The sequence below is a fragment of the Oncorhynchus keta genome, chromosome 15, assembly GCF_023373465.1.
Source record: "Oncorhynchus keta strain PuntledgeMale-10-30-2019 chromosome 15, Oket_V2, whole genome shotgun sequence".
Lineage (NCBI taxonomy): Eukaryota > Metazoa > Chordata > Actinopteri > Salmoniformes > Salmonidae > Oncorhynchus > Oncorhynchus keta.
The window spans coordinates 17007558-17031962 of record NC_068435.1 but is presented as its reverse complement, the minus strand read 5'-3'; the positions used below and the strand labels follow the sequence as shown (position 1 = coordinate 17031962).

General features: G+C 44.1%; 1 protein-coding gene across 4 annotated transcripts; it reads left to right on the top strand.

The window, feature by feature from the left end:
- Positions 1–106: 106 nt before the first annotated feature.
- On the top strand, positions 107–24357 carry si:ch211-13f8.1 (uncharacterized). Of its 4 annotated transcripts, none has more exons than XR_008065156.1 (11): positions 107–882; positions 1474–2705; positions 5660–5738; positions 10037–10189; positions 10843–12032; positions 12132–12303; positions 14327–14555; positions 15293–15405; positions 15884–16065; positions 19892–20010; positions 20581–20710. XR_008065156.1 is itself a non-coding variant. In XM_035787788.2 (10 exons), exons 2-10 carry the CDS (start codon positions 1511–1513, stop codon positions 20772–20774), a joined length of 3507 nt encoding a protein of 1168 aa, XP_035643681.1. In that variant the 5' UTR covers positions 108–882; positions 1508–1510; the 3' UTR covers positions 20775–24357. The 4 variants fall into 4 exon arrangements, 2 of the variants coding, with proteins under 2 accessions (XP_035643681.1, XP_035643680.1); XR_008065155.1 differs by having other exon boundaries at positions 19889–20010; XM_035787788.2 differs by lacking the exon at positions 19892–20010 and having other exon boundaries at positions 108–882; positions 1508–2705; positions 20581–24357.
- The last annotated feature ends 48 nt before the right edge of the window (positions 24358–24405 follow it).

Here is a 24405-nt window from a genome sequence, read left to right as displayed (position 1 = left end):
CAATTGGACACATTCAGGTAGGTCCCTCGTCGTTTGCTCTGTTTGCTTCTGTTTGGTTCCTAGAGGACACGGTAAAAGGTTTCCGTTGCACAACGTTTTTGCAACGGTTAGCTAACTTTGGAGTTGAGCAAGGAGCGAGCGCACCCCTGTTGGTGAGAGAATGCCAGTGCACAGGAAAAAGGTAGAGCAGCATTGTCACATCCAGTTGTGACATTGCTGGATATGGCACGTTGCCCCATATCTCCATCACCAAAACATTTTTAAACAATCTCAGGGACCTGTCAGTTCTTTCATCCAAAGCTCCGTTAATTTTAGGGTGGTAGCTGATAGGCTACATCTACCCAGCTTCTCCCCTCAGCCAAACAGTGACAGCCTGCTATTGCATTCACTTACGCAACGGACAGCTTCAGTCAGCCAGGGTGAAATGAAAACACGCATTTTATATTTCCATGTTTGTCTAATCCGTCTGATTTCTGAAGGGATTAACGGACCAATCATGAATATTGAGAGACCGCCTGTTCGCTCACTGGGAGCAGATCACCGTCCGCTCGTGGACTCACTCCGTCTGAAGCTGGGCTGGCTGCCGTCAAACCATAAGAACAACAACACAGGAGAAAGTTACTTTACTTTTTATGACAAATGTTTCCGACAGCTGGTCAGTCGGGTCAGAGGATGCGCTCAAGCTAGCCGATAAAAACTCCACTCTATGGTGAAAGGAAGTTTCTGATACTGGATTTTAGTCCACTAAACTCAAGTTTGTGCCACAGAGCGCAGGTTTAGCTGTGGGTCGTTGTGCCTGGTCAATTTAAGTCGGCACGGAAGGTGAGTTTCTTCAACTGTGGCGAATTGCATCTAAATAAGACATCACCAAGATCTTTCCAGGTAAATGATTGACCTTGTCATGATGTTTTTTTGTCCTGTCATTGATACCATGTATTTTCTGTCACTTTTAAATTAATTTGTGATAGTGTGTTATTATCCTGTTTGGTTCAATTGAAATGTCAGGGGAATTCTTTCAAAGTCAAATAAGTAATTCATCCATGTGTGATGATAGTCTATTACTAAGTTGGGTGCTTAGTAATAGACAAGTATTGTCCTTTTACTTAGTTTTATTAACACATAAAAGAACTGGACAAATCCAGTGCCTAATCATTCTGCAACTGATTATAAAGAAAACGATTTCGGGTAGGCCTATTAGAATACATTTACATGTAGCCAAATCCCTATTTTACTTTCTATAACCTCTTCATCAAATGTCTTTGATGACAACAACAGTTTTATATTGTCAGTACATGCCAGCCACACACAGGCTTCTCATGTACTGATGGCCTATTTCCATTCCAAAGGATTATCCTACGCAGTAATCATTGGATAAAGAGTACAAAGTGAATTGAATCCACTACTTTAGGTATCCTAGGCCGAGTGAGACTATTTTACCAGAGGCAACAAACAATGATCCCTTTTCCTCATTAGGTTCCAATCAGACTTTTCCTCTTTGCCTTGCCAGCCAATGGAGGAGGAAGAGGTCCATATCACACAAACATTGGCTCCTGCCAGCTCTCCGCCTCTTTCAAGAGCCTCTGATGACTGGGGCCTCATCCTGAGTCTTGTCCCCAAGCCCAGCACACTCTCTCCCTCCTCTCCCTCAGTTTCCCCTCCCCCCCTCCCTCCTCCAGGCTCTGCCGTCTATTCCCTGCAGTCCAAGGTGAATAATCTCTCACAGAGAACCGGAGGGAAAGAGAGAAAGAGGGAGAGGGTGAGGGAGGAAAATATGGCCTCAGAGCTCCAGATAGAGGGATCTGTCTCATTCCAAGCCCTGCACAAACAGAAGGGCCGCAGCAGGGGGGAGGTGCCACCGCCTGTGCCCTTCCTGCACTTTGACCAGAGGAGGAGGTCCAGCAGTAGTGAAGACGAGGTAGAGGAAGAGGTGGTGGCCAGGGTACAGCTCCACACCGACCCGACTGAACCACAGAGGGAGAAGGAGAGCTGGGGTGCCATGGGGAAGGGGGCAGAGAAGTGGGAGAGGGGAGGCCCGGCTGGGAGTGTGCCGGGGCAGCCTCGCGGTTTGGGGGAGGGGGCCAGCTTGGAGAACATCCAGTCAGACAGCACCAGCGCAACCAAGGAGGACCTCCCTCCTTCTTCAAAGCCCGCTCCTGCATCCTCCTCCACCTCTTCTAACTCCTCTCACAGACACTGGGCACCTCCTAAAGGATTTTGGAGGGTAGCACGCCCAGAGACTCTGGTTCTGAATAGGGTGAGCACTCAGTCTACTGTGGGCACTCAGACTACAATGCCCATACTCTCGTCTTTTGTACGTCTGAAGGATGAACCCCCTGCGAATGCCACCCTCTCAGGGCCCCAGAGTAAGTCAAGACTGGCTTCTGTGGATTCTGTAGACGAGGACAGGGACGAGAGGGAAGGGTGTTGGAACATGCTGCGTTCGGACAGCCTGGACTGCTACCTGGAGAGGTGTGATAAGAAAGAAGCGAAGGAGCCTATGGATCCCGTGGGGGGGCTGTGGAGGGCGGAGAGCTGGGAAAGTGTGTGCTCGCAGGAAGGGACGCTTTCGCTGGGGGATACAGTGGAGGCCAACCAGAGAGCAAGAGGGCGGTCAGTGAACAGACAAAGGAACACCAAGAGAGGAGAGGAGAAAGGCGGCGTGGACATCCCATACCTCTGTGTTGACCAGATAGACAAGAGAGATGGTATGAAGTTTCATTTCAGAAAATACATCTTGGTACACCTTGTTGTAAAACAGTCCGGGTACTTCAAGAGGTAAATTCAATAAAAAAAATATCATATTTACCATGGCTGCATTTACACAGGCAGACCAATATTTTTTTTCCAAGTAATTGGTCTTTTGACAAATCATATCAGATCTTTTTACATCAGAATGTTTTTCAGATCTGATCTTGTTGGTCAAAAGACCAATTAGTGAGAAAAAAAATCAGAATTGGGCTGCCTGTGTAAATGCAGCCAAAGTATCCCATTCTGGGCCTCTCATGGTTTAAGAACATGGTAGAACATGTGTTGTGGGACAAAGTGTCCATCAAGGGGATGGGAGGTAAACAAATCACTCTTTGGAACACAAATAATTTGCTCAATCATGATAGGGTTGGGGAGGAGGGCTTAGTTGCAAGTTTTACATGCACCTCCTTTTCAATTAAATAACAATTGTTTTGTAAGCAAACCAGGCGTAATTGATTAGTTAAATCCAGGAATTATAAAACATATCAATGTGTGCTTACAACTGTGATCATGTGTCAGATGAATTACTGTAAATTGACCTTGATATACAGATACAGAGCTATGCATTCTATTTCTGTCAGCACCTCCCACCATCAGGAGCACTTAGAGGAACAGATGTGCTGGTGTCGTGTAGCTATTTTTTAGCGCTGTGTGTGTGTGTGTGTGTGTGTGTGTGTGTGTGTGTGTGTGTGTGTGTGTGTGTGTGTGTGTGTGTGTGTGTGTGTGTGTGTGTGTGTGTGTGTGTGTGTGTGTGTGTGTGTGTGTGTGTGTGTGTGTGTGTGTTATGCTTTGGCTAGTTCAACCTATTCTATTCAATTTGACTGAAATTAAATGACAAATTTGAGAGCTCAATGTGCTTTTTTGAATTGAATGAAAGCTTCTAAATTGCTTGCGACACCTCATGCGCTTTCACATTGAATAGTGGTGGGGAGCAATGTAGCAGCAGCAGCCTATCAGAATAGTTGGAGGCATGGCATATTGGGGGCGAGGCTTTCAGTTTGTTCTTTTTGCCCACCCATGAGAGTGAATGTCATTCCAGTTAATGTGCTCTATAGTATTTGTTATTCAAACTAAAATGTGTATTTGTCTACATTTGTAGTGATACATGCATAAGTACATCTGATACTAAAGAGCCAGATAAGGTTAAGGTTACTATGTTAAGGTAGACAATGCTTGATTGAGGCTACTAAATATGGGTGTCTTGTGAAAAGAATATGTTTGGAAACATTATTTAAAGTTATTGAACCAACGTACACGACAGGTGTAGACTAACAGTGAAATTCTTACAGGCCCTTCCCAACAATGTAGAATACTATAAAAAATATAATACAAATGTAATTAAAAGTAACACGAAGAATAAATACACAATGAGCAATGATAGCTTGGCTATATACATGGGTACCAGGACTGAGTTGATATGCAGGGGTAGGAGGAAATTGAGGTAGATATGTACATATAGGTAGGGGTAAAGTGACTCGGTAACATGATAGATAATGGACAGTAGCAGCAGTGTGTATGTGTTGGAGTGTCGTTGTGAGTATGTGTGTGTGTGTGAGTCCGGTGTGTGTGCGTCGAGTCAAAAAGAGTTAGTGCAAAAAGGCTACCGTTTGCTGTGTGGTAGCAGAGAGAACAGTCTATGTCCTGGATGGCAGGGTGTTCGACCCCAGTGATGTACTGGGCCGTTCGCACTACCCTCTGTAGAGCCTTACGGTCAGATGCCGAGCAGTTGCCATACCAGGTGGTGATGATATTGTTCAGGATGCTCTCGATAGTGCAACTGTGGAACCTTTTGAGGATCTGGGGACCAATGTCAAATCTTTTCATTCTCCTGAAGGGGAAAAGGTTTTGTCGTGCCCTCTTCACGACGGTCTTGATATGTTTGGACCATGATGGTTCGTTGGTGATGTGGACACAGAGGAACTTGAAACTCTCGACCCATTTCACTACAGCCCCGTCCATGTTAATGGGAACCTGTTCGGCCCGCCTTTTTGTGTAGTCCATGATCAGCTCCTTTGTCTTGCTCACATTGAGGTTTAATGTTGCTTGTCTTGCTCACATGCATGGTTCAGTGTTGCTTGTCCTCGAAGCGAGCTTAGAAGGCATTTAGCTTGTCTGGTAGGCTCGTTTCAATGGGCAGATCTCGGCTGGGTATCCCTTTGTAATACGTGATAGTTTTAAAAGCCCTGTCACATCTGAAGAGCGTCAGACCTGATAGGATTCGATCTTAGTCCTGTATTAACTCTTTGTCTGTTTGATGGTTGTAACCCAATTGAATACCTTTGGGTAATTCCACATTAAAAAGTGAACTTGGAACAAGGTGAAAACATGGGTTGAATTTACATTAAATATTCATTTGTATTTGTTATTTATTAGGTTTAACCAAAGGGGAAAAGTAAGTTAAGTGTTGAAATAAATAGGTTGCAACTTGAAATATACGTTAGGTAATATTCAAATAAAACAGTTGGCATTGAATCATATATTTGGTTTCAACAAATATAGTATTTTTCAATTGAGAAAGCCTAACTAATTTACTTGTAACCAGTTGAAGTAAAAAACATTTAAAAAAAAAGGTTGATCCACAGAATGTTTTGTTTTACAGTGCAGTGCACTGAGTGCAAGGCATGATCAGATGATAATGTTTTAATACCTCTCTGTTCCTGCCGTTATGGCGTTTATGTAAGGCCCATGAATCTGACAGGCATTAGGAGGATCAGAGATGAACTTGGGGACAGTCCATGGGTTTGATGTGGGGCTTATGGAAACCTTTATGGTTGAGTAAAGCCCTTGGCAGTTTGTACCCGCATACATGCTTTAACGATATTTATTTGCATTACAGATGCGTGAGGGACCATTTGCATTGCATGGAACTAGGTTTGGAAAGCTCTTTTAATGGGTAAAGGTCTGTTTTCAGTGTCTCCAGATGCATCTGCCTCCTGGAACAATGAGTGGGATTTAACCATTCCACAACAGGAGCTGCTTGAACTTCCCGGGTAAGGAATATCACACTAGTGTCTGTCTACATAGAAAAGTGTTAAGTGTCTGAGGTGAGGAACCATCTTTTTTAGGGATAGTTTTTGCCCCCTAAATATTCTTTGAATGTAAAGCAGTCAACTATACTGTCCAATTTGTTTTGCAAATTGAAACATAAGCTATGTAAAGATGCTAATATAGCATATAACATCAGATCACACCTCTCCCATGAAACTGGAAGTAGAGGTTAGGTAGCCTAGTGGTTGGAGAGGCGGGCCATCAACCAGAGGGTTGCCATTTCAAATCCGGCATCCAGCTCCTTACTGGAAAAATCTGTCAGGAAGTGAGCTGGCAACAAATCAAATCCAAGATGCCATTGCCTGCCATTGTGCCCTTGAACAAGGCACTTAACCCACTACAACAACAGCTCCCCGGGCATCCAGTGTGACAGCCCCCCGCACCTATCCAAAACCTGTATATATATACAGTTGAAGTCAGAAGTTTACATACACCATAGCGTAATACATTTAAACTCAGTTTTTCACAATTCCTGACATTTAATCCTAGTAAAAAGTCCCTATTGCTTTTTCAGTTCTGCCCACAAATCTTCTATGGGATTGAGGTCAGTGCTTTGTGATGGCCACTCCAATACCTTGACTTTGTTGTCCTTAAGCCATTTTGCCACAACTTTGGAAGTATGCTTGGGGTCATTGGGGCGGCAGGGTAGCCTAGTGGTTAGAGCGTTGGACTAGTAACCGAAAGGTTGCAAGTTCAAATCCCCGAGCTGACAAGGTACAAATCTGTCGTTCTGCCCCTGAACAGGCAGTTAACCCACTGTTCCTAGGCCGTCATTGAAAATAAGAATTTGTTCTTAACTGACTTGTGTTATATAAATATTCATACACATAGCTCATATATTATTTATTATTTTTTGTTTCATCAGACCAGAGGACATTTCTCCAAAAACAACCATCTTTGTCCCCATGTGCAGTTGGAAACCGTAGTCTGGCTTTTTTATGGCGGATTTGGAGCAGTGGCTTCTTCGTTGCTGAGCGGCCTTTCAGGTTATGTCAATATAGGACTCGTTTTACTGTGGATAGAGATATTTTTGTACCTGTTTCTTCCAGCATCATCACAAGGTCCTTTGCTGTTGTTCTGGGATTGATTGGCACTTTTTGCACCAAGGTATGTTCATCTCTAGGAGACAGTATGTTTCTCCTTCCTGAGCCGTGTGATGGCTGTGTGGTCCCATGGTGTTTATACTGGCCAGGCACGACTCCAAAACCATCATTAAGTTTGCAGACGACAAAACAGTGGTAGGCCTGATCTCCGACAACGATGAGACAGGGAGGAGGTCAGAGACCTGGCCGGGTGGTGCCAGAATAACAACCTATCCCTCAACGTAACCAAGACTAAGGAGATTATTGTGGACTACAGGAAAAGGAGGACCGATCACGCCCCCAACTTCATCGACGGGGCTGTAGTGGAGTAGGCTGAGAACTTCAAGTTCCTTGGTGTCCACATCAACAACGAACTAGAATGGTCCAAACACACCAAGACAGTCGTGAAGAGGGCACGACAAAGCCTTTTCCCCCTCAGGAAACTAAAAAGATTTGGCATGGGTCCTGAGATCCTCAAAAGGTTATACAGCTGCAACATCGAGTGCATCACTGCCTGGTACGGCAATTGCTCGGCCTCTGACCGCAAGGCACGGCAAAGGGTAGTGCGTACGGCCCAGTACATCACCGGGGCTAAGCTGCCTGCCATCCAGGACCTCTACACCAGGCGGTGTCAGAGGAAGGCCCTAAAAATTGTCAAAGACCCCAGCCACCCCAGTCATAGACTGTCCTCTCTACTACCGCATGGCAAGCGGTACCGGAGTGCCAAGTCTAGGACAAAATAGCTTCTCAACAGTTTTTACCCCAAAGCCATAAGACTCCGGAACAGGCAATCAAATGGCTACCCAGACTATTTGCATTGTGAGCCCCCCTTTTACGCTGCTGCTACTCTCTGTTTATCATATATGCATAGTCACTATAACTATACACTTATGTACATACTACCTCAATTGGGCCGACCAACCACTGCTCCCGCACATTGGTTAACTGGGCTATCTGCATTGTGTCCCACCCACCACCCGTCAAACCCTCTTTTACGCTTTTGCTACTCTGTTCATCATATATGCATAGTCACTTTAACCATATCTACATGTACATACTACCTCAATCAGCGTGACTAACCTGTGTCTGTATGTAGCCTCACTACTTTAATAGCCTCGCTACTCTATATAGACCTGTCTTTTTACTGTTGTTTTTATTTCTTTACCTACCTACCTATTGTTCACCTAATACCTTTTTTGCACTATTGGTTAGTGCCTGTAAGTAAGCATTTCACTGTAAGATCTACACCTGTTGTATTCGGCGCACGTGATAAATAAACTTTGATTTGATTTGAGACTTGTGGAGGTCATCAATTTTTTTGCTGAGGTCTTGGCTGATTTCTTTTGATTTTCCCAATATGTCAGGCAAAGATGCATTGCGTTCGAAGGTAGGCCTTGAAATACATTCACAGGTATACCTCCAATTGACTCAAATTATGTCAATTAGCCTATCAGAAGATTCTAAAGCCATGACATAATTTAGTGTATGTAAACTTCTGACCCACTGGAATTGTGATACAGTGAATTATGTGAAATAATCTGTCTGTAAACAATTGTTGGAAAAATGTGTTCTGTCAGGCACAAAGTAGATGTCCTCACCGACTTGCCAAGACTATAGTTTGTTCACAAAAAAATTGTGGAATGGTTGAAAACAAGTTTTAATGACTCCAACCTAAGTGTATGTAAACTTCCGACTTCAACTGTAAATATGTTTGTCTTTTGGAGGAGTTGAGTTAAAAGTGCAAGTCAAATTTAAATTGGACCTTGTGTGCAATTGATCAATAAAGTGAAGTTCTTTATAAATAATAAATATGAGCGTTACAAAACTAAGCTGGATGCGTACACAAAATCTTCCTCCATTCTCCGTACATACAGGAATGGATGAGTGTGTTGCCGACAGGGATCATCCACAGGCGTATCATACTATTTTGGCTACTAAAGCACATAGAACATAGGATCAACTGGAAGACAGGGGATGAAGTACAGTACGGAGGCTAAACTCGCCACCACGCCCCAGTCCAATCGGCTATTACATAAGAAGGCTTAGCGTAGAAGACTGACATTCAGAGCTCCATTCTCTTTAACTCTATCCGTAGGGCATATAATGTTCTCTGGATATGTAACTGTGCAGGATCAGCTCGGTACAAATGAAGGCACCAGATGTGTGATAGCTTTGCAAACCACCTGATCTCGCAAGTTTACATGGATATTCGCTTACAAGGGAAATAGCGCAGAGGCAATTGGTCTGGTAATTATGAGGCTAGATGTGGGGTGCAGGGAAGTGATTCAAGACAAAATAGATTTCAAATGATTTCAGAGCTACACAAAATGTGGACTTTGAAAAAATCTGTAGACCTGAAAAATGATTAGGAACCTCGTTAATCACATCAGCAATATGCTAAGAGACATTTAATTCAGCAAGCCATGGACAGTACAGCAATATTGGACTACTGTCTGGTTGCCCTCAACCTCAACCCCCCCCATTTTTCCCCCCTCCAGTCATTTCAATCGTTTGGGTTCGGATCCCACTGCTACCACCAATTGTGTACGGCAAGGATTTAGTAAAGGGTTGGACAACTTCTTTCTTCAATGGTGAAGGATCAACATCATAGAGGTAGATAGAGGGCGCACTTGACCCAAAGCCTGCTGAAGCATGGGCAGCACCCAGCAAGGGCAGCACCCAGCAAGGGCAGCACCATTGAGGGCTTTCACCATTTTGAAGTAGTCAACTGGGTGGGACTTGCTATGGGTTAACAAAGAATCACAGAATTCCATCAGGTCAGCAGCTTTATACCTGTTCAGACAATACACACTCCACCACAGTAGGTGGTGGTATGCACCTTTTTAGTTTATTTATGAACTGCTAATACACTCATAGAAGTATAAGAATAACACATTGAGTATTTTAAAATACTCACAGAATACGTACCTTACAAAGTTAAAAGGTGTGCTATTTTTCCATATCTACAATAAATAAACAAACATGTAACCACTTCAATCGCTAGCTCAAAGACCACCCTGATCCCAAATCCTCCCAACAAACGATCCCGCAGGGTGATTACGTCCTCTCCTATCGAGAATTGGTACGACATTTCTATCACCTTCCCTATTTCTATGTCTCCCTCTCCAATTCACCCTCCGTCTCTGTGTGATTTACAGCTCACACTTCAACCCTGAGGAACTTCCTCTGAGCCCGAGACATGAGCAGGCCATGCTCCTGCTGGAGAGGGCTCGGTTAAAAGCCCGCTTCAATCACGCCAAAGGGGAACGGACTCAAACCCGCCGCTCCCATTCTGCCCAGAGATACAACCCGTAAGTCAGCTGTATCTGCAACTCTGTTGATCTCTATCCCCCCTATTAGTCTGACTACCTGTCTGTCTGTCTGTCTGTCTGTCTGTCTGTCTGTCTGTCTGTCTGTCTGTCTGTCTGTCTGTCTGTCTTTATATTCCGTTCTGTATAAGTGTGTCTACCCCTTCCTACATCTCTCTCTCCTTTCAGTTCTTAATTTCTCTCTGTCTTGTTCTTTCTGTGTGATTGAAAAAGCTGACATTATGTAACTTCCAATGACTGATCGTTTCAGAATCATAACTCTGGTTTCTGATTGGATGTTCCACAAAGATGCAGGGAGTGTTATATAGTATGACTTATGTAAGCATGTTGATGACACACACCATGATGTTTCAGTTTCTGTAATGGGTATTTTGTTCCTGAAATCCCCTCTTATATCAGTGGGATGCATTCACAGCAAATGGTATTAGGAATACTGGCACTCATGAGAGAACACACACACTCAAACACACACACTCAAACACACACATACACGGATTACTCATGTGCTTTCATGCATTTGTGTCAGCAGAAGTACTTGTATTTGTGACTATGAAAATATGTACAGGCTGTGAGTAAGAATATGAAGTTATTATTATTATTTTATAGTGTTTAGTGTGTTTCCCTGTTCTATCCAGCAAGAGGCAGCAGTCTGGGATTGATTCAGCACAGGTCCAAAAGGATGTGGCTGTTAAACCCAAGGAAGAGCTGACTGCCCCACCCTCATCAGGTCCACTCCTGGTCCCACAAAGCAGAGACCTCTCCCCTGGGGGGCATAATCGTCGGTATGGTAACTCACCCACAAGGGTGCGGTTTGAGGATGAATCAGAGAAGGAGGCAGAGTCTCGCTACCTGGATCGGGTGAGGGAGCGTGGGCGGGCCACGGGACAGAAATCCAAGGGCACTCTGGAAAAGAAGGCGGAGTCTAGCATAAGCATTACAAGCATTACTCCAAGACTGGAGGATGTTGGTTTCACGAACGCTAAATCTACCCAGGTAACAGAGGTAGTGGTGGTGTTGAGGAAATGTGAGGCTTGTGGGTCCATTCTTAGGGATCCTCCAGTGCCCGAACCAGAGACACAGTCCGGCAATGCGGAGGAGAATCAAGGCAGGAAGGTCTCTCGCTATGGCCCCCCAGCCCAATCAGACGGGATCCCCCAACCAGATCAGCCCAGCAGCATCCACCCCAAAGCGGCTGGGGTCACCTTCGGTGAGGTCCTGATTCTGGGAGAGGATAAAGAGGGCGGGGCCGGGGGTGGAGTGGGGGAGAGGTCCTCCGGTTTTGGGAAGTTGAGGAGGCGCAGCAGGAAGGGAGAGAGCCGGCTGAAACGGGTCGGCTCGGGACATGGCCCCTATGGTGCCTCGTGGGCCCACCGTCGAAACTCCAACCCCAGAAACAGGGTCAACGTGTGCAGGCGAGCCGTCACCTTTGCTCTAGGCAGTCCTGTAGCTCTGGACCGCCCTCTGGTGGGAGCCTCCGGAAACAGCAGCCCCAAGGATAGTGACGCCCCCACCCCGCCACTGCCCATTAAGTCAGCTCTGAAGTCAGGCTGCAAGAGCAGGGCGAGTGGGCAGTGTGTGGGAAAGCTCCTGCCCTCGGTTCAGTATCATCTCATCAACCTGGATGAGGGGGCAGGGGGAAGCCCACAGCATGACCTCATCACCACAGAGCATCATGGGGAGGGTCCTATCTCTGCCCTCTCAGGGTCTCCCCCTAACACCGCCTTAGTCCCCTGCATCCGACCATCGTCCCTCAGGTACTCCCCTGCAAGGATCACCCCTGACCTCCCCCCTGCAGAACTCTGGGAAACTGCTGCAGATGGAGCTGGTGAGTAGATAGAATGTATTGTGTTGGAAGGAACTGTAGACTTGATGTGATGTGCTCACTGAATGCTTCTTTCAGTTACACACATAAAATGTCTTCCAGGTCTGGCGCTGAGCGGAGACGTGTGTCGAGATCTGCTGGTGGCTCTTCCAGAGTGCCGCCCTGCACTGCGCTGCTTGGGCGTGTCCCGAGCAGAGGACCTGAGGGCAGAGTTATTGAGAGCGGAGCACCTGAAGGCAGAGGCTCAGTGGGAGGATGGCCAAGAGGGGGCTCGGTCAGTATGGATCCCATCACTAACACCAAATTCAAGTCAGACCCATATACAGTGGGGAGAACAAGTATTTGATACACTGATGATTTTGCAGGTTTTTCTACTTACAAAGCATGTAGAGGTCTGTAATTTTTTATCATAGGTACACTTCAACTGTGAGAGACGGAATCTAAAAGAAAATCACATTGTATGATTTTTAAGTAATTAATTTGCATTTTATTGCATGACATAAGTATTTGATCACCTACCAACCAGTAAGAATTCCGGCTCTCACAAACCTGTTAGTTTTTCTTTAAGAAGCCCTCCTGTTCTCCACTCATTACCTGTATTAACTGCACCTGTTTGAACTCGTTACCTGTATAAAAGACACCTGTCCACACACTCAATCAAACAGACTCCAACCTCTCCACAATGGCCAAGACCAGAGAGCTGTGTAAGGACATCAGGGCTAGAATTGTAGACCTGCACAAGGCTGGGATGGGCTACAGGACAATAGGCAAGCAGCTTGGTCAGAAGGCAACAACTGTTGGTGCAATTATTAGAAAATGGAAGAAATTCAAGATGACGGTCAATCACAGTCGGTCTGGGGCTCCATGCAAGATCTCACCTCGTGGGGCATCAATGATCATGAGGAAGGTGAGGGATCAGCCCAGAACTACACGGCAGGACCTGGTCAATGACCTGAAGAGAGCTGGGACCACAGTCTCAAAGAAAACCATTAGTAACACACTACGCCATCATGGATTAAAATCCTGCAGCGCATGCAAGGTCCCCCTGCTCAAGCCAGCGCATGTCCAGGCCCGTCTGAAGTATGCCAAATACCATCTGGATGATCCAGAGGAGGAATGGGAGAAGGTCATGTGGTCTGATGAGACAAAAATAGAGCTTTTTGGTCTAAACTCCACTCGCCGTGTTTGGAGGAAGAAGAAGGATGAGTACAACCCCAAGAACACCATCCCAACCGTGAAGCATGAAGGTGGAAAACATAATTATTTGGGGATGCTTTTCTGCAAAGGGGACAGGACGACTGCACCGTATTGAGGGGAGGATGGATGGGGCCATGTATCGCGAGATCTTGGCCAACAACCTCCTTCCCTCAGTAAGAGCATTGAAGATGGGTCGTGACTGGGTCTTCCAGCATGACAACGACCAGAAACACACAGCCAGGGCAACTAAGGAGTGGCTCCGTAAGAAGCATCTCAAGGTCCTGGAGTGGCCTAGCCAGTCTCCAGACCTGAACCCAATAGAAAATCTGTGGAGGGAGCTGAAAGTCCGTATTGCCCAGCGACAGCCCCGAAACCTGAAGGATCTGGAGAAGGTCTGTATGGAGGAGTGGGCCCAAATCCCTGCTGCAGTGTGTGCAAACCTGGTCAAGAACTACAGGAAACGTATGACTCTGTAATTGCAAACAAAGGTTTCTGTACCAAATATCAAGTTCTGCTTTTCTAATGTATCAAATACTTATGTCATGCAATACAATGCAAATTAATTACTAAAAAATCATACAATGTGATTTTCTGGATTTTTGTTTTGGATTCCGTCTCTCACAGTTGAAGTGTACCTATGATAAAATTTACAGACCTCTACATGCTTTGTAAGTAGGAAAACCTGCAAAATTGGCAGTGTATCAAATAATTGTTCTCCCCACTGTATATGTTTAATGTGGCTCTGGTTCCTTTAAATGGTGTCTTATTCTTAATCTGACAGGGAGGCTAGACTGCCTCCTCCTGGTACTGAAGCATAACTTCAAGCTCCACAGTTTGTTCTGTCAGAGGGAGCTTCAAGAACTCTCTGATGGGTGGATAAGTGCAACACTGTTAGCTACTCTGTGATAGATTGCATTAGTACATTTGGCACCATACAGTTTCTCTGTAATATATCTTGCAAGAATTGAACTGTGCGTTGTTATCCCTAGGTGACAGATTCAATTGAAAATAAACCACTGTTCACGCTTACAGCCTGCTTTTTTTTTTTACATACAACTGACATGTTTTGCTCTGTCTGTATGTTTTGGTGACTTGTGTAGGAGGTCTATGGCAGAGCGAGACAGCAGACCCAAGCTATCTCTGCGACGGTTCTTCTCCTCCATCGGGCTGCACAGTGTGGGCAGGCTGGTGAAGGGAGGGCGCTCCAGCAGCATGGAACAGCTCAGCATCTCAGCACCGCGGGCCAGCTCCGCCTCACCCAGCCCCACCCACAGCCCTCACACCAACACCCGCCTGCAGAGGACCCCCTCACTACAGGCCCTGCACACAGTAAGCACCAGCTATTCAGTTCAGCTCAGTTGAGTTATATTCAATCTAGTTCATTTCAGTTCAGTTGCATTTATTTATATTCAGTTCAATTCAGTTCTGTTAAATGTTTCCACTAACTTATTTGTCAAGGAACAGAAATGCATATGCCACTTTACTTTTACACCATTCTTTAACATTTTCATATTGAGATGCAATTTTCTTGGCTAACATTCAAAATACAAGAGACTCTGGCCATGCCTGAAATCTGTCTTGTCTACTACTACTGCATAATGTCTACTAATCTAACTACATACAAATTAGAATGCGTACTGTTTAGTAAAAACGAATGCAGTAAGCAATGAATACCAGCGTACTAGGCTCATCTTACTGCATCCTTTATTGCACAATTGCATTGATTCCCGCCAGTGGTTCATTTTGGTACAGAGCCTCACCTTCTCTGATTATCAGCTGTTGTCAGACACACGTGGGTCTCGAAAGACGATTCTCTTCCTCAACCATGTGCAGCAAATTCTAATAGATGAAAATCCAAAATGAGTATGACATCCTGGCATTTAAAGCATATTGAATGTTCTATTTTTGAAACCCACAAAATGCTTACTGTTTAGAAAGGAAAGTTAGGTATTCAGACACCACCTCTGTCTGTGAATGTCAGGATTCAGGAGACAACATCACCTGCATGGATGATGACCCCTGTTGCAATGTCCCTAATAAATACAAATGTCCTTCTCTGTCACCAGGTGTCCCCACTGGCCCAGCTTCGGAAAGCCTCCTCTGTGCAGAGTCTGGAGAGGAGAGTGGAGCGTTCTACCATTCTGGGAGAGGTGTCTGTGCCTAACAGCCTGGCACCCAGGTACTTTGTTTGTGTGTGCGTGTGTGCGTGCGGGCAGCGAGAGAAGGGGAAAATAGATTTCTCATTGTGTCTAGGCTCTAAATCAACCAGCACTGCCAGTAGTACTCTGTACTTTCCCGATTGTTCAAGCAGTATTTTTTGTTGTTGTCATGGAACAGAAATGTCATTCCAATCAACAAATTTCAGGATACCATAAGGAACATATATACTAGGACCGTGAATAATGTAATCCTTATTGACACAACACTACAAATCCAGGCATCTTTCCAAAAGCACTTGAAGTGATGTCATCTAGACCGTATTTACACTAAGCAATGTTTGACTTGGCAAAATGCCTTACGTATATAAAAACAATATAGCTAGATTATTGTAAGATCCCATTTCCAATAGGAAACTGACAAACTGACACTAATTTCTCATGAAGGTAAATTACTCCCACTACATTTCACTGAAAAGTCTCTATATACTATCTCTACAGGATGATCCAGAGAGCCCTGAGCGTGGAAGATGTGTTAGCCCCTCGGGTGGTGCGTCCCATGGGTCCAATGGGTAGGGTCGTCCAGGCCTTCCCTGATGGGACCCTCTGGTTGGAGCTCACCAGACCCCCTAACGGCCCTTTTGGGTTCGTCATCTCACGGGGAAAAGGTCGACCGGTCACAGGTATATTAAAGCACTATTACTGTATAACTGGGTTCCATTAGCTGTAGCCTACATTTTAGTGTTGTGGATGTGAGGGTGTACAGTGCATTCGGAAGTATTCAGACCCCTTCCCTTTTTCCACATTTTGTTACATTACAGCCTTATTCTAAAATGAATTACATACATACTACAATGTTCCTTATCAATCTACACACAATACCCCATTTTTGTAAATGTATTAAAAAATAAATAACAGAAATACCTAATTTACATAAGTATTAAGACCCTTTGCTGTGAGACTTAAAATTGAGCTCAGGTGCATCCTGTGTCCATTGATCATCATTGAGATGTTTCTACAACTTGATTGGAGTTCACCTGTGGTTAATTCAATTGATTGGACATGATTTGGAAGGGCACACACCTTTCTATTGTAAGGTCCCACAGTTGCCCGTGCATGTCAGAGCAAAAACCAAGGAAATCAAATCAAATGTATTTATATAGCCCTTCGTACATCAGCTGATATCTCAAAGTGCTGTACAGAAACCCAGCCTAAAACCCCAAACAGCAAGCAATGCAGGTGTAGAAGCACGGTGGCTAGGAAAAACTCCCTAGAAAGGCCAAAACCTAGGAAGAAACCTAGAGAGGAACCAGGCTATGTGGGGTGGCCAGTCCTCTTCTGGCTGTGCCGGGTGGAGATTATAACAGAACATGGCCAAGATGTTCAAATGTTCATAAATGACCAGCATGGTCCAATAATAATAAGGCAGAACAGTTGAAACTGGAGCAGCAGCACGGCCAGGTGGACTGGGGACAGCAAGGAGCCATCATGTCAGGTAGTCCTAGGGCTCAGGTCCTCCGAGAGAGAGAAAGAAAGAGAGAAGGAGAGAATTAGAGAACGCACACTTAGATTCACACAGGACACCGAATAGGACAGAAGTACTCCAGATATAACAAACTGACCCTAGCCCCCTGACACAAACTACTGCAGCATAAATACTGGAGGCTGAGACAGGAGGGGTCAGGAGACACTGTGGCCCCATCCGAGGACACCCCCGGACAGTGCCAAACAGGAAGGATATAACCCCACCCACTTTGCCAAAGCACAGCCCCCACACCACTAGAGGGATATCTTTAACCACCAACTTATCATCCTGAGACAAGGCTGAGTATAGCCCACAAAGATCTCCGCTACGGCACAACCCAAGGGGGGCGCCAACCCAGACAGGATGATCACATCAGTGACTCAACCCACTCAGGTGACGCACCCCTCCCAGGGACGGTATGAGAGAGCCCCAGTAAGCCAGTGACTCAACCCCTGTAATAGGGTTAGAGGCAGAGAATCCCAGTGGAAAGAGGGGAACCGGGCCAGGCAGAGACAGCAAGGGCGGTTTGTTGCTCCAGAGCCTTTCCGTTCACCTTCCCACTCCTGGGCCAGACTACACTCAATCATATGACCCATTGAAGAGATGAGTCTTCAGTAAAGACTCATCTTGAGACCGAGTTTGCGTCTCTGACATGGGTAGGCAGACCGTTCCATAAAAATGGAGCTCTATAGGAGAAAGCCCTGCCTCCAGCTGTGTGCTTAGAAATTCTAGGGACAATTAGGAGGCCTGCGTCTTGTGACCGTAGCGTACATGTAGGTATGTACGGCAGGACCAAATCAGAGAGATAGGTAGGAGCAAGCCCATGTAATTTACATTTACATTTAATGCTTTGTAGGTTAGGAGCAAGCCCATGTAATTTACATTTACATTTAATGCTTTGTAGGTTAACTTGAAATCAGCCCTTGCTTTGACAGGAAGCCATTGTAAGGAGGCTAGCACTGGAGTAATATGATCAAATTTTTTGGTTCTAGTCAGGATTCTAGCAGCCGTATTTAGCACTAACTGAAGTTTATTTAGTGCTTTATCCGGGTAGCCGGAAAGTAGAGCATTTTTAGTAGTCTAACCTGGAAGTGACAAAAGCATGGATTAATTTTTCTGCATCATTTTTGGACAGAAAATTTCTGATTTTTGCAATGGTACGTAGATGGAAAAAAAGCTGTCCTTGAAATGGTCTTGAAATGTTCTTCAAAAGAGAGATCAGGGTCCAGAGTAACGCCGAGGGCCTTCACAGTTTTATTTGAGACGACTGTACAACCATTAAGATTAATTGTCAGATTCAACAGAAGATCTCTTTGTTTCTTGGGACCTAGAACAAGCATCTCTGTTTTGTCCGAGTTTAAAAGTAGAAAGTTTTGCAGCCATCCACTTCCTTATGTCTGAAACACAGGCTTCTAGCGAGGGCAATTTTGGGGCTTCACCATGTTTCATTGAAATGTACAGCAATGTGTCATCCGCATAGCAGTGAAAGTTAACATTATGTTTTCGAATGACATCCCCAAGAGGTAAAATATATAGTGAAAACAATAGTGGTCCTAAAACGGAACCTTGAGGAACACTGAAATTTACAGTTGATTTGTCAGAGGACAAACCATTCACAGAGACAAACTGATATCTTTCCGACAGATAAGATCTAAACCAGGCCAGAACTTGTCCGCGTAGACCAATTTGGGTTTCCAATCTCTCCAAAAGAATGTAGCGATCGATGGTATCAAAAGCAGCACTAAGGTCTAGGAGCACGAGGACAGATGCAGAGCCTTGGTCTGATGCCATTAAAAGGTCATTTGTACGTAGAATTGTACGTAGAGCTCCAAGACAGGATTCTGTGGAGGTACAGATCTGGGGAAGGGTACCAAAAAACGTCTGCAGCATTGAAGGTCCCCAAGAACACAGTGGCCTCCATCATTTTTAAATGGAAGAAGTTTGGAACCAACAAGACTCTTCCTAGAGCTGGCCGCCCGGCCAAACTGAGCAATTGGGGGAGAAGGGCCTTTGTCAGGGAAGTGACCAAGAACCCGATGGTCACTCTGACAGAGCTCCAGAGTTACTCTGTGGAGATGGGAGAAACTTCCAGAAGGACAACCATCTTTGCAGAACTCTACTCTCAGGCCTTTATGGTAGAGTGGCCAGATGGAAGCCACTCTTAAGTAAAAGACACATGACAGCCCACTTGCAGTTTGCCAAAAGGCACATAAAGGACTCGCAGGCCATGAGAAACAAGATTCTCTGGTCTGATGAAACCAAGATTGAACTCTTTGGCCTTAAATGCCAAGCATCACATCTGAAGGAAACCTGGCACCATCCCTACGGTGAACCATGGTGGGGGCAGCATCATGCTGTGGGAATGTTTTTCAGTGGCAGGGACTGAGACACTAGTCAGGATTGAGGGAAAGATGACCGGCGCAAAGTACTGGACTTTACTGGACTTTAATCCGATCTAACATCTCTGGGGAGACCTGAAAATAGCTGTGTTGCGATGCTCCCTATCCAACCTGAGGTTGGCGTATTGCTGCAGAATGCTGTGGTAGCCATGCTGGTTAAGTGTGCCTTGAATTCTAAATAAATCACAGACACTCTCACCAGCAAAGCACCCCCATACCATCACACCTCCTCCTCCATGTTTCATGGTGGGAACCACACATACGGAGATCATCCATTCACCTACTCTGCGTCTCACAAAGACACGGCGGTTGGAACCAAAAATCTCAAATTTGGACTCATCAGACCAAAGGACAGATTTCTAATGTCCATTGCTCATGTTTCTTGGCCCAAGAAAGTATCTTCTTCATATTGGTGTCCTTTAGTAGTGGTTTCTTTGCAGCATTTCAACCTTGAATGCCTGATTCACACAGTCTCCTCTGAACAGTTGATGTTGAGATGTGTCTGTTACTTGAACTCTGTGAAGCATTTATTTGAGCTGCAATTTCTGAGGCTGGTAACTCTAATGAACTTATCCTCTGCAGCAGAGGTAACTCTGGGTCTTCTTTTCCTGTGGCGGTCCTCATGAGAGACAGTTCCAGGTGACTACTTCATGAAGCTGGTTGAGACAATGCCAAGCGTGTGCAAAGCAGTCATCATGGCAAAGGTTGGCTACTTTGAAGAATCTCAAATATAAAATATATTTTGATTTGTTTAACACTTTTTAGGTTACTACATGATTGAGTCCATATGTGTTATTTCATAGTTTTAATGTCTTCACTATTAATTCTACAATTTAGAAAATAGTTCAAATAAAGAAAAACTCTTGAATGTGTAGGTTTGTCCAAACTTTTGACTGGTACTGTGTATTAATTAGCAAAAATTTCTAAAAACCTGTTTTTGCTTTGTCATTATCGGGCAATGTGTGTAGATTGATGAGGGGGAAAACGATTTGATCCATTTTACTATAAGGCTGTAACATAACAATGTGTGGAAAAAGTCGATGGGTCTGAATACTTTCCGAATGCACTGTATCTTCATTAAACACCTAATGGCAGGGATTTTAGGTGGGTGTTTTAGAGGGCATTTTACCCGAGTGTGTAATGACATACTATTTAATGATTTTAAATTGACATATTCTTAGTTTTGCACCATTACCTATTGTGCCCTCCCTCCCCATCTCTCTCTCTTTCTATCTCCATCTCGGCCCTTCCCCCACCCCTCTCTCTTGTCTCAGGTGTGTACGTGGAGCAGGTAGGGGACGGTACTGAGGAGGGCCTGTACTCTGGGCTCCTGGGTGTTGGGGATGAGATTCTGGAGGTGAACGGGGAGACAGTGGCTGGACTGACCCTGGATCTGGTGACACGCCTCATGACCCGTGACAGCACTGCCTCTATCCGTGTCCTGCCACACCGTCGGAACCATCGCTAAGCAATGGAATATTCCATTATCCATTTCAATGAAAAAACACACTGGATACTGCGCCATGATGATGTCATGACGAAAACTTGAGAATGGAAATAGGCATAAAGAGATATTTTTAACTCAGGGAGAACAAAAGGAAGGACATAACACATCTCCTTTTCTATTATTAGGCCTAATCTTTGAAGATTCAGGCAAATGTTTGTGAATCAGATAAAACAAAGCATAACGAAAATGTTGCCCTGAAGATGCAAGTGAGATGATCGACAGTGCCTTCAGAAAGTATTCATACCTCTTGACTTATTCCACATGTTGTTGCTGCAGCCTAAATTCCATTGATTATATTGATTTTATTTTCTCACCCATCTACACACAATACCCCATAATGACAAAGTGAAATCATGTTTTTAGAAAATTTTCCTAATTTATTGAAATTGAAATACAGAAATATCTTATTTACGTAAGTATTCACACCCTGAGTCAATATATGTTAGAATCACCTTTGGTAATTATTACAGCTGTGAGTCTTTCTGAGTAAGTCTCTAAGAGCTTTGCACACCTGCATTGTACAATATTTGCACATTATTCTTTAAAAAATTATTCAAGCTCTGTCAAGTTGGTTGCTAGACATTTTCAAGTTTTGTCATAGATTTTCAAGTAGATTTAAGTCAAAACTGTAACTAGGCCACCCAGGAACATTCACTGTTGCCTTGGTAAGCAACTTGGTAAGTGTATTGTTGGCCTTGTGGTTTAGGTTATTGTCCTGCTCAAAGGGGAATTTGTCTCCCAGTGTCTGTTGGAAAGCAGACTGAACCAGGGTTTCCTCTAGGATTTTGCCTGTGCTTAGCTCTATTCCATTTATTTTTATTTAAAGAAAACTCCCTAGCCCTTGCCTATGACAAGCATACCCTTAACATGATGCAGCCACCACTATCCTAGAAAATATAAAATGATGTGTTGTATTGGATTTGCCCCAAACATAACACTTTGTATTCCGGACATAAAGTTAATTTCTTTGCAACATTTTGGGGTAGTTTTACATTAGTGCCTTAATGCAAAAATGATTTTGGAATATGTTTATTCTGTACAGGCTTCCTTCTTTTCACTCTCAATTAGGTTAGTATTGTAGAGTAACTACAATGTTGTTTATCCATCCTCAGTGTTCTCCTATCACAGCCATTAAACTCTGTAACTGTTTTAAAGCCACCCTTGGCCTCATGGTGAAATCCCTGAGAGGTTTCATTCCTCTCCGGCATCTGAGTAAGAAAGGACGCCTGTTTGTAGTGGCTGGGTGTAGTGGCTGGGTGTAGTGACTGGGTGTATTGACCGGGTGTATTGACACACCATCCAAAGTGTAATTAATAACTTCAACTAGCTCAAAGGGATGTTCAACGTCTGCTGTTTTTTTACCCATCTATCATTTGGTTCCCTTCTTTGCAAGGAATTTGAAAACCTTCTTGGAATTTGTGGTTGAATTTGCGTTTGAAATGCATTGCTCGACTGAGGGACCTAACAGATCATTGTACGTGTGTGGCACAGAGATGAGGTAGTCATTCAACAATAATGTTAAATGCTATTGCACACAGGGTGAGTCCATGCTACTTATTATGTGACTTGTGCTGTTAATTAAGCACATTTTTACCCCTGAGCTTATGTAGGCTTGCCATAACAAAGGGGTTGAATACTTATTGACTCAAGACAATTCAGCTTTAAATGTTTTGTGAATTTGTAAAAATGTCTACAAACATAATTCCAAGTTCACATTATGGGGTATTGTGTGTAGGCCAGTGACACCAAATCTCAATTTAACCAATTTTAAATTAAGGCTGTAACACAACAAAACGTGAAAAAGGGGTGTAATTTCTTTCTGGTGTGAATTCTTTCTGAAGGCACTGTAAATAAAGACTGTATAATGAATATTGTGCGTTTCACAATAAATAGCCTATTGTGTCAAAGGTGAAAATGACATCTGGTTATTATGAATTGCCAGTTGCCTTAACTTGCACTTACTATATGCACATTAGGGCCTTATATTTGGTCATTTACACCATGTTGTGCAACACACTAGTCTACCTTTTCCCACCACAAAGCCTACCTTGTCATAACATGAAGGAATCAAATTGCAAACTTTGTCGAAAAAGCTCATTCATAGTAGGTCTACTACCAATGTGGTAAAAACGATTCTCAAAAGTTATTCAACATTTAGGTATTTTATGTTATTCTTATTTGTTTTGTGTGGCAGTGTCTCATTCTGCGATCACGTTATTGACTTGAATGAAATTCGTTGGGAAATAGGCTGTTTGTTTTTCTCAGTCTGCTTCACCAGTATGATGCTTGTGACCAGTGATCTAAAAGCACGTGATAGTATTTCGGTCGTGACAGTCAACTTCACAAGTCGCTAAAACAGAGGAAGGAATTATCAGTGCAAGTGGCTCAGGTGTCTCCAGGTGTTCTGTTTAACTTTACCTGATTAGGGTTTCTCCGCTGTTTGAAACTTATAAAGGTTTCTGAATATTAAATGTCTCTCAACACGTCTTTGTAGAATACACATATATTATTGGCCAAGTGTTTTAACCTAGGCCTAGTTAAGCAATAAGCCGATATCCACCTCTATTCTACGGAAGCCCTTAAGCCAGCGTTTTACAAACTCGGTCCTCGGGACCTCAAGGGGTGCGTATTTTGTTTTGTTGCCCGAACACTATACAGTATCGAAACTCTTCCTCAGTAGTATATGCTTCTGCTTCCTTGCCAAAAAGAGGCTATCGAAGAGGGGAGGGCTGTCTTTCGTTTGCCTACTAATGAATTTACACACTCCTCGACCACTTATCGGTTCCTGGTATTGGAGGAGAGAGGACATAGGCCGAACTTTTGTCTCAACGAGAAACCCCTTATATATCATCCAGTGATGGTGATGGCGCTTTACTGCTGATTTCTCCGTTCACTAATCCGACGAATGGAGCTGATATGGGTTTATCTCTCTCACCCGTGTCTCCCCCGGGGGAGACCCGCTAAATTTGCCATGAATCCCCGGTCTGGCAACTCCATACATAGGCTACATAAAAACAATGACACTATGCCTATCAGAAGTCCTTTGATATTGTATCCATTTGTACATTCAAAAATGTAGCAAAGTATTGTTGTTTATTAACGAATATAATAGAGATTAGACCTAAATTCAACTGAAATGTATATTACTATAATGATTATCATTATGATTATTAGGCTATTATTATTGTATGGCTATTAATTATCAGGCTTACTCTATAAATGATAGGGTTATTTAGCCTAATGTTGATATGCCCTTAAGCCGTATGCACCACAAAGATACACATACTATACCTTAAATACATGTTTGTTTGTTTTCCAGGGAAAAAAATGGATCAGAAACATGTAATCACCTCGATTAACCTTTAGCCTATTCCTCGCATCGTTGTAGTTACTAGAGTTGCATCCATATCTTTTTATGCTTTGCCCTCCACAAGCCTATATAGCCTACGACAGCCAAATAATAATGAATCATTTAATAAATAATGGGTTTAGGGTCTTATCGGGAACGAAGAGGCCGCTGCCGTGCGCTTATCTCGCCTGGCCACATTGCGGTCGTGTTCCGCTGCACAAACTGAGCGGGCGTCCTGGACGC

Excerpts from the sequence above, each read along its gene's own strand:
- si:ch211-13f8.1 (XM_035787788.2), top strand. The coding sequence starts at position 1,511 with ATGGAGGAGGAAGAGGTCCATATCACACAAACATTGGCTCCTGCCAGC. Across the intron at positions 2,706-5,659 it reads CCAGATAGACAAGAGAGATG|TGTCTCCAGATGCATCTGCC; the intron begins GTATGAAGTTTC and ends GTCTGTTTTCAG. Across the intron at positions 10,190-10,842 it reads TCTGCCCAGAGATACAACCC|CAAGAGGCAGCAGTCTGGGA; the intron begins GTAAGTCAGCTG and ends TGTTCTATCCAG.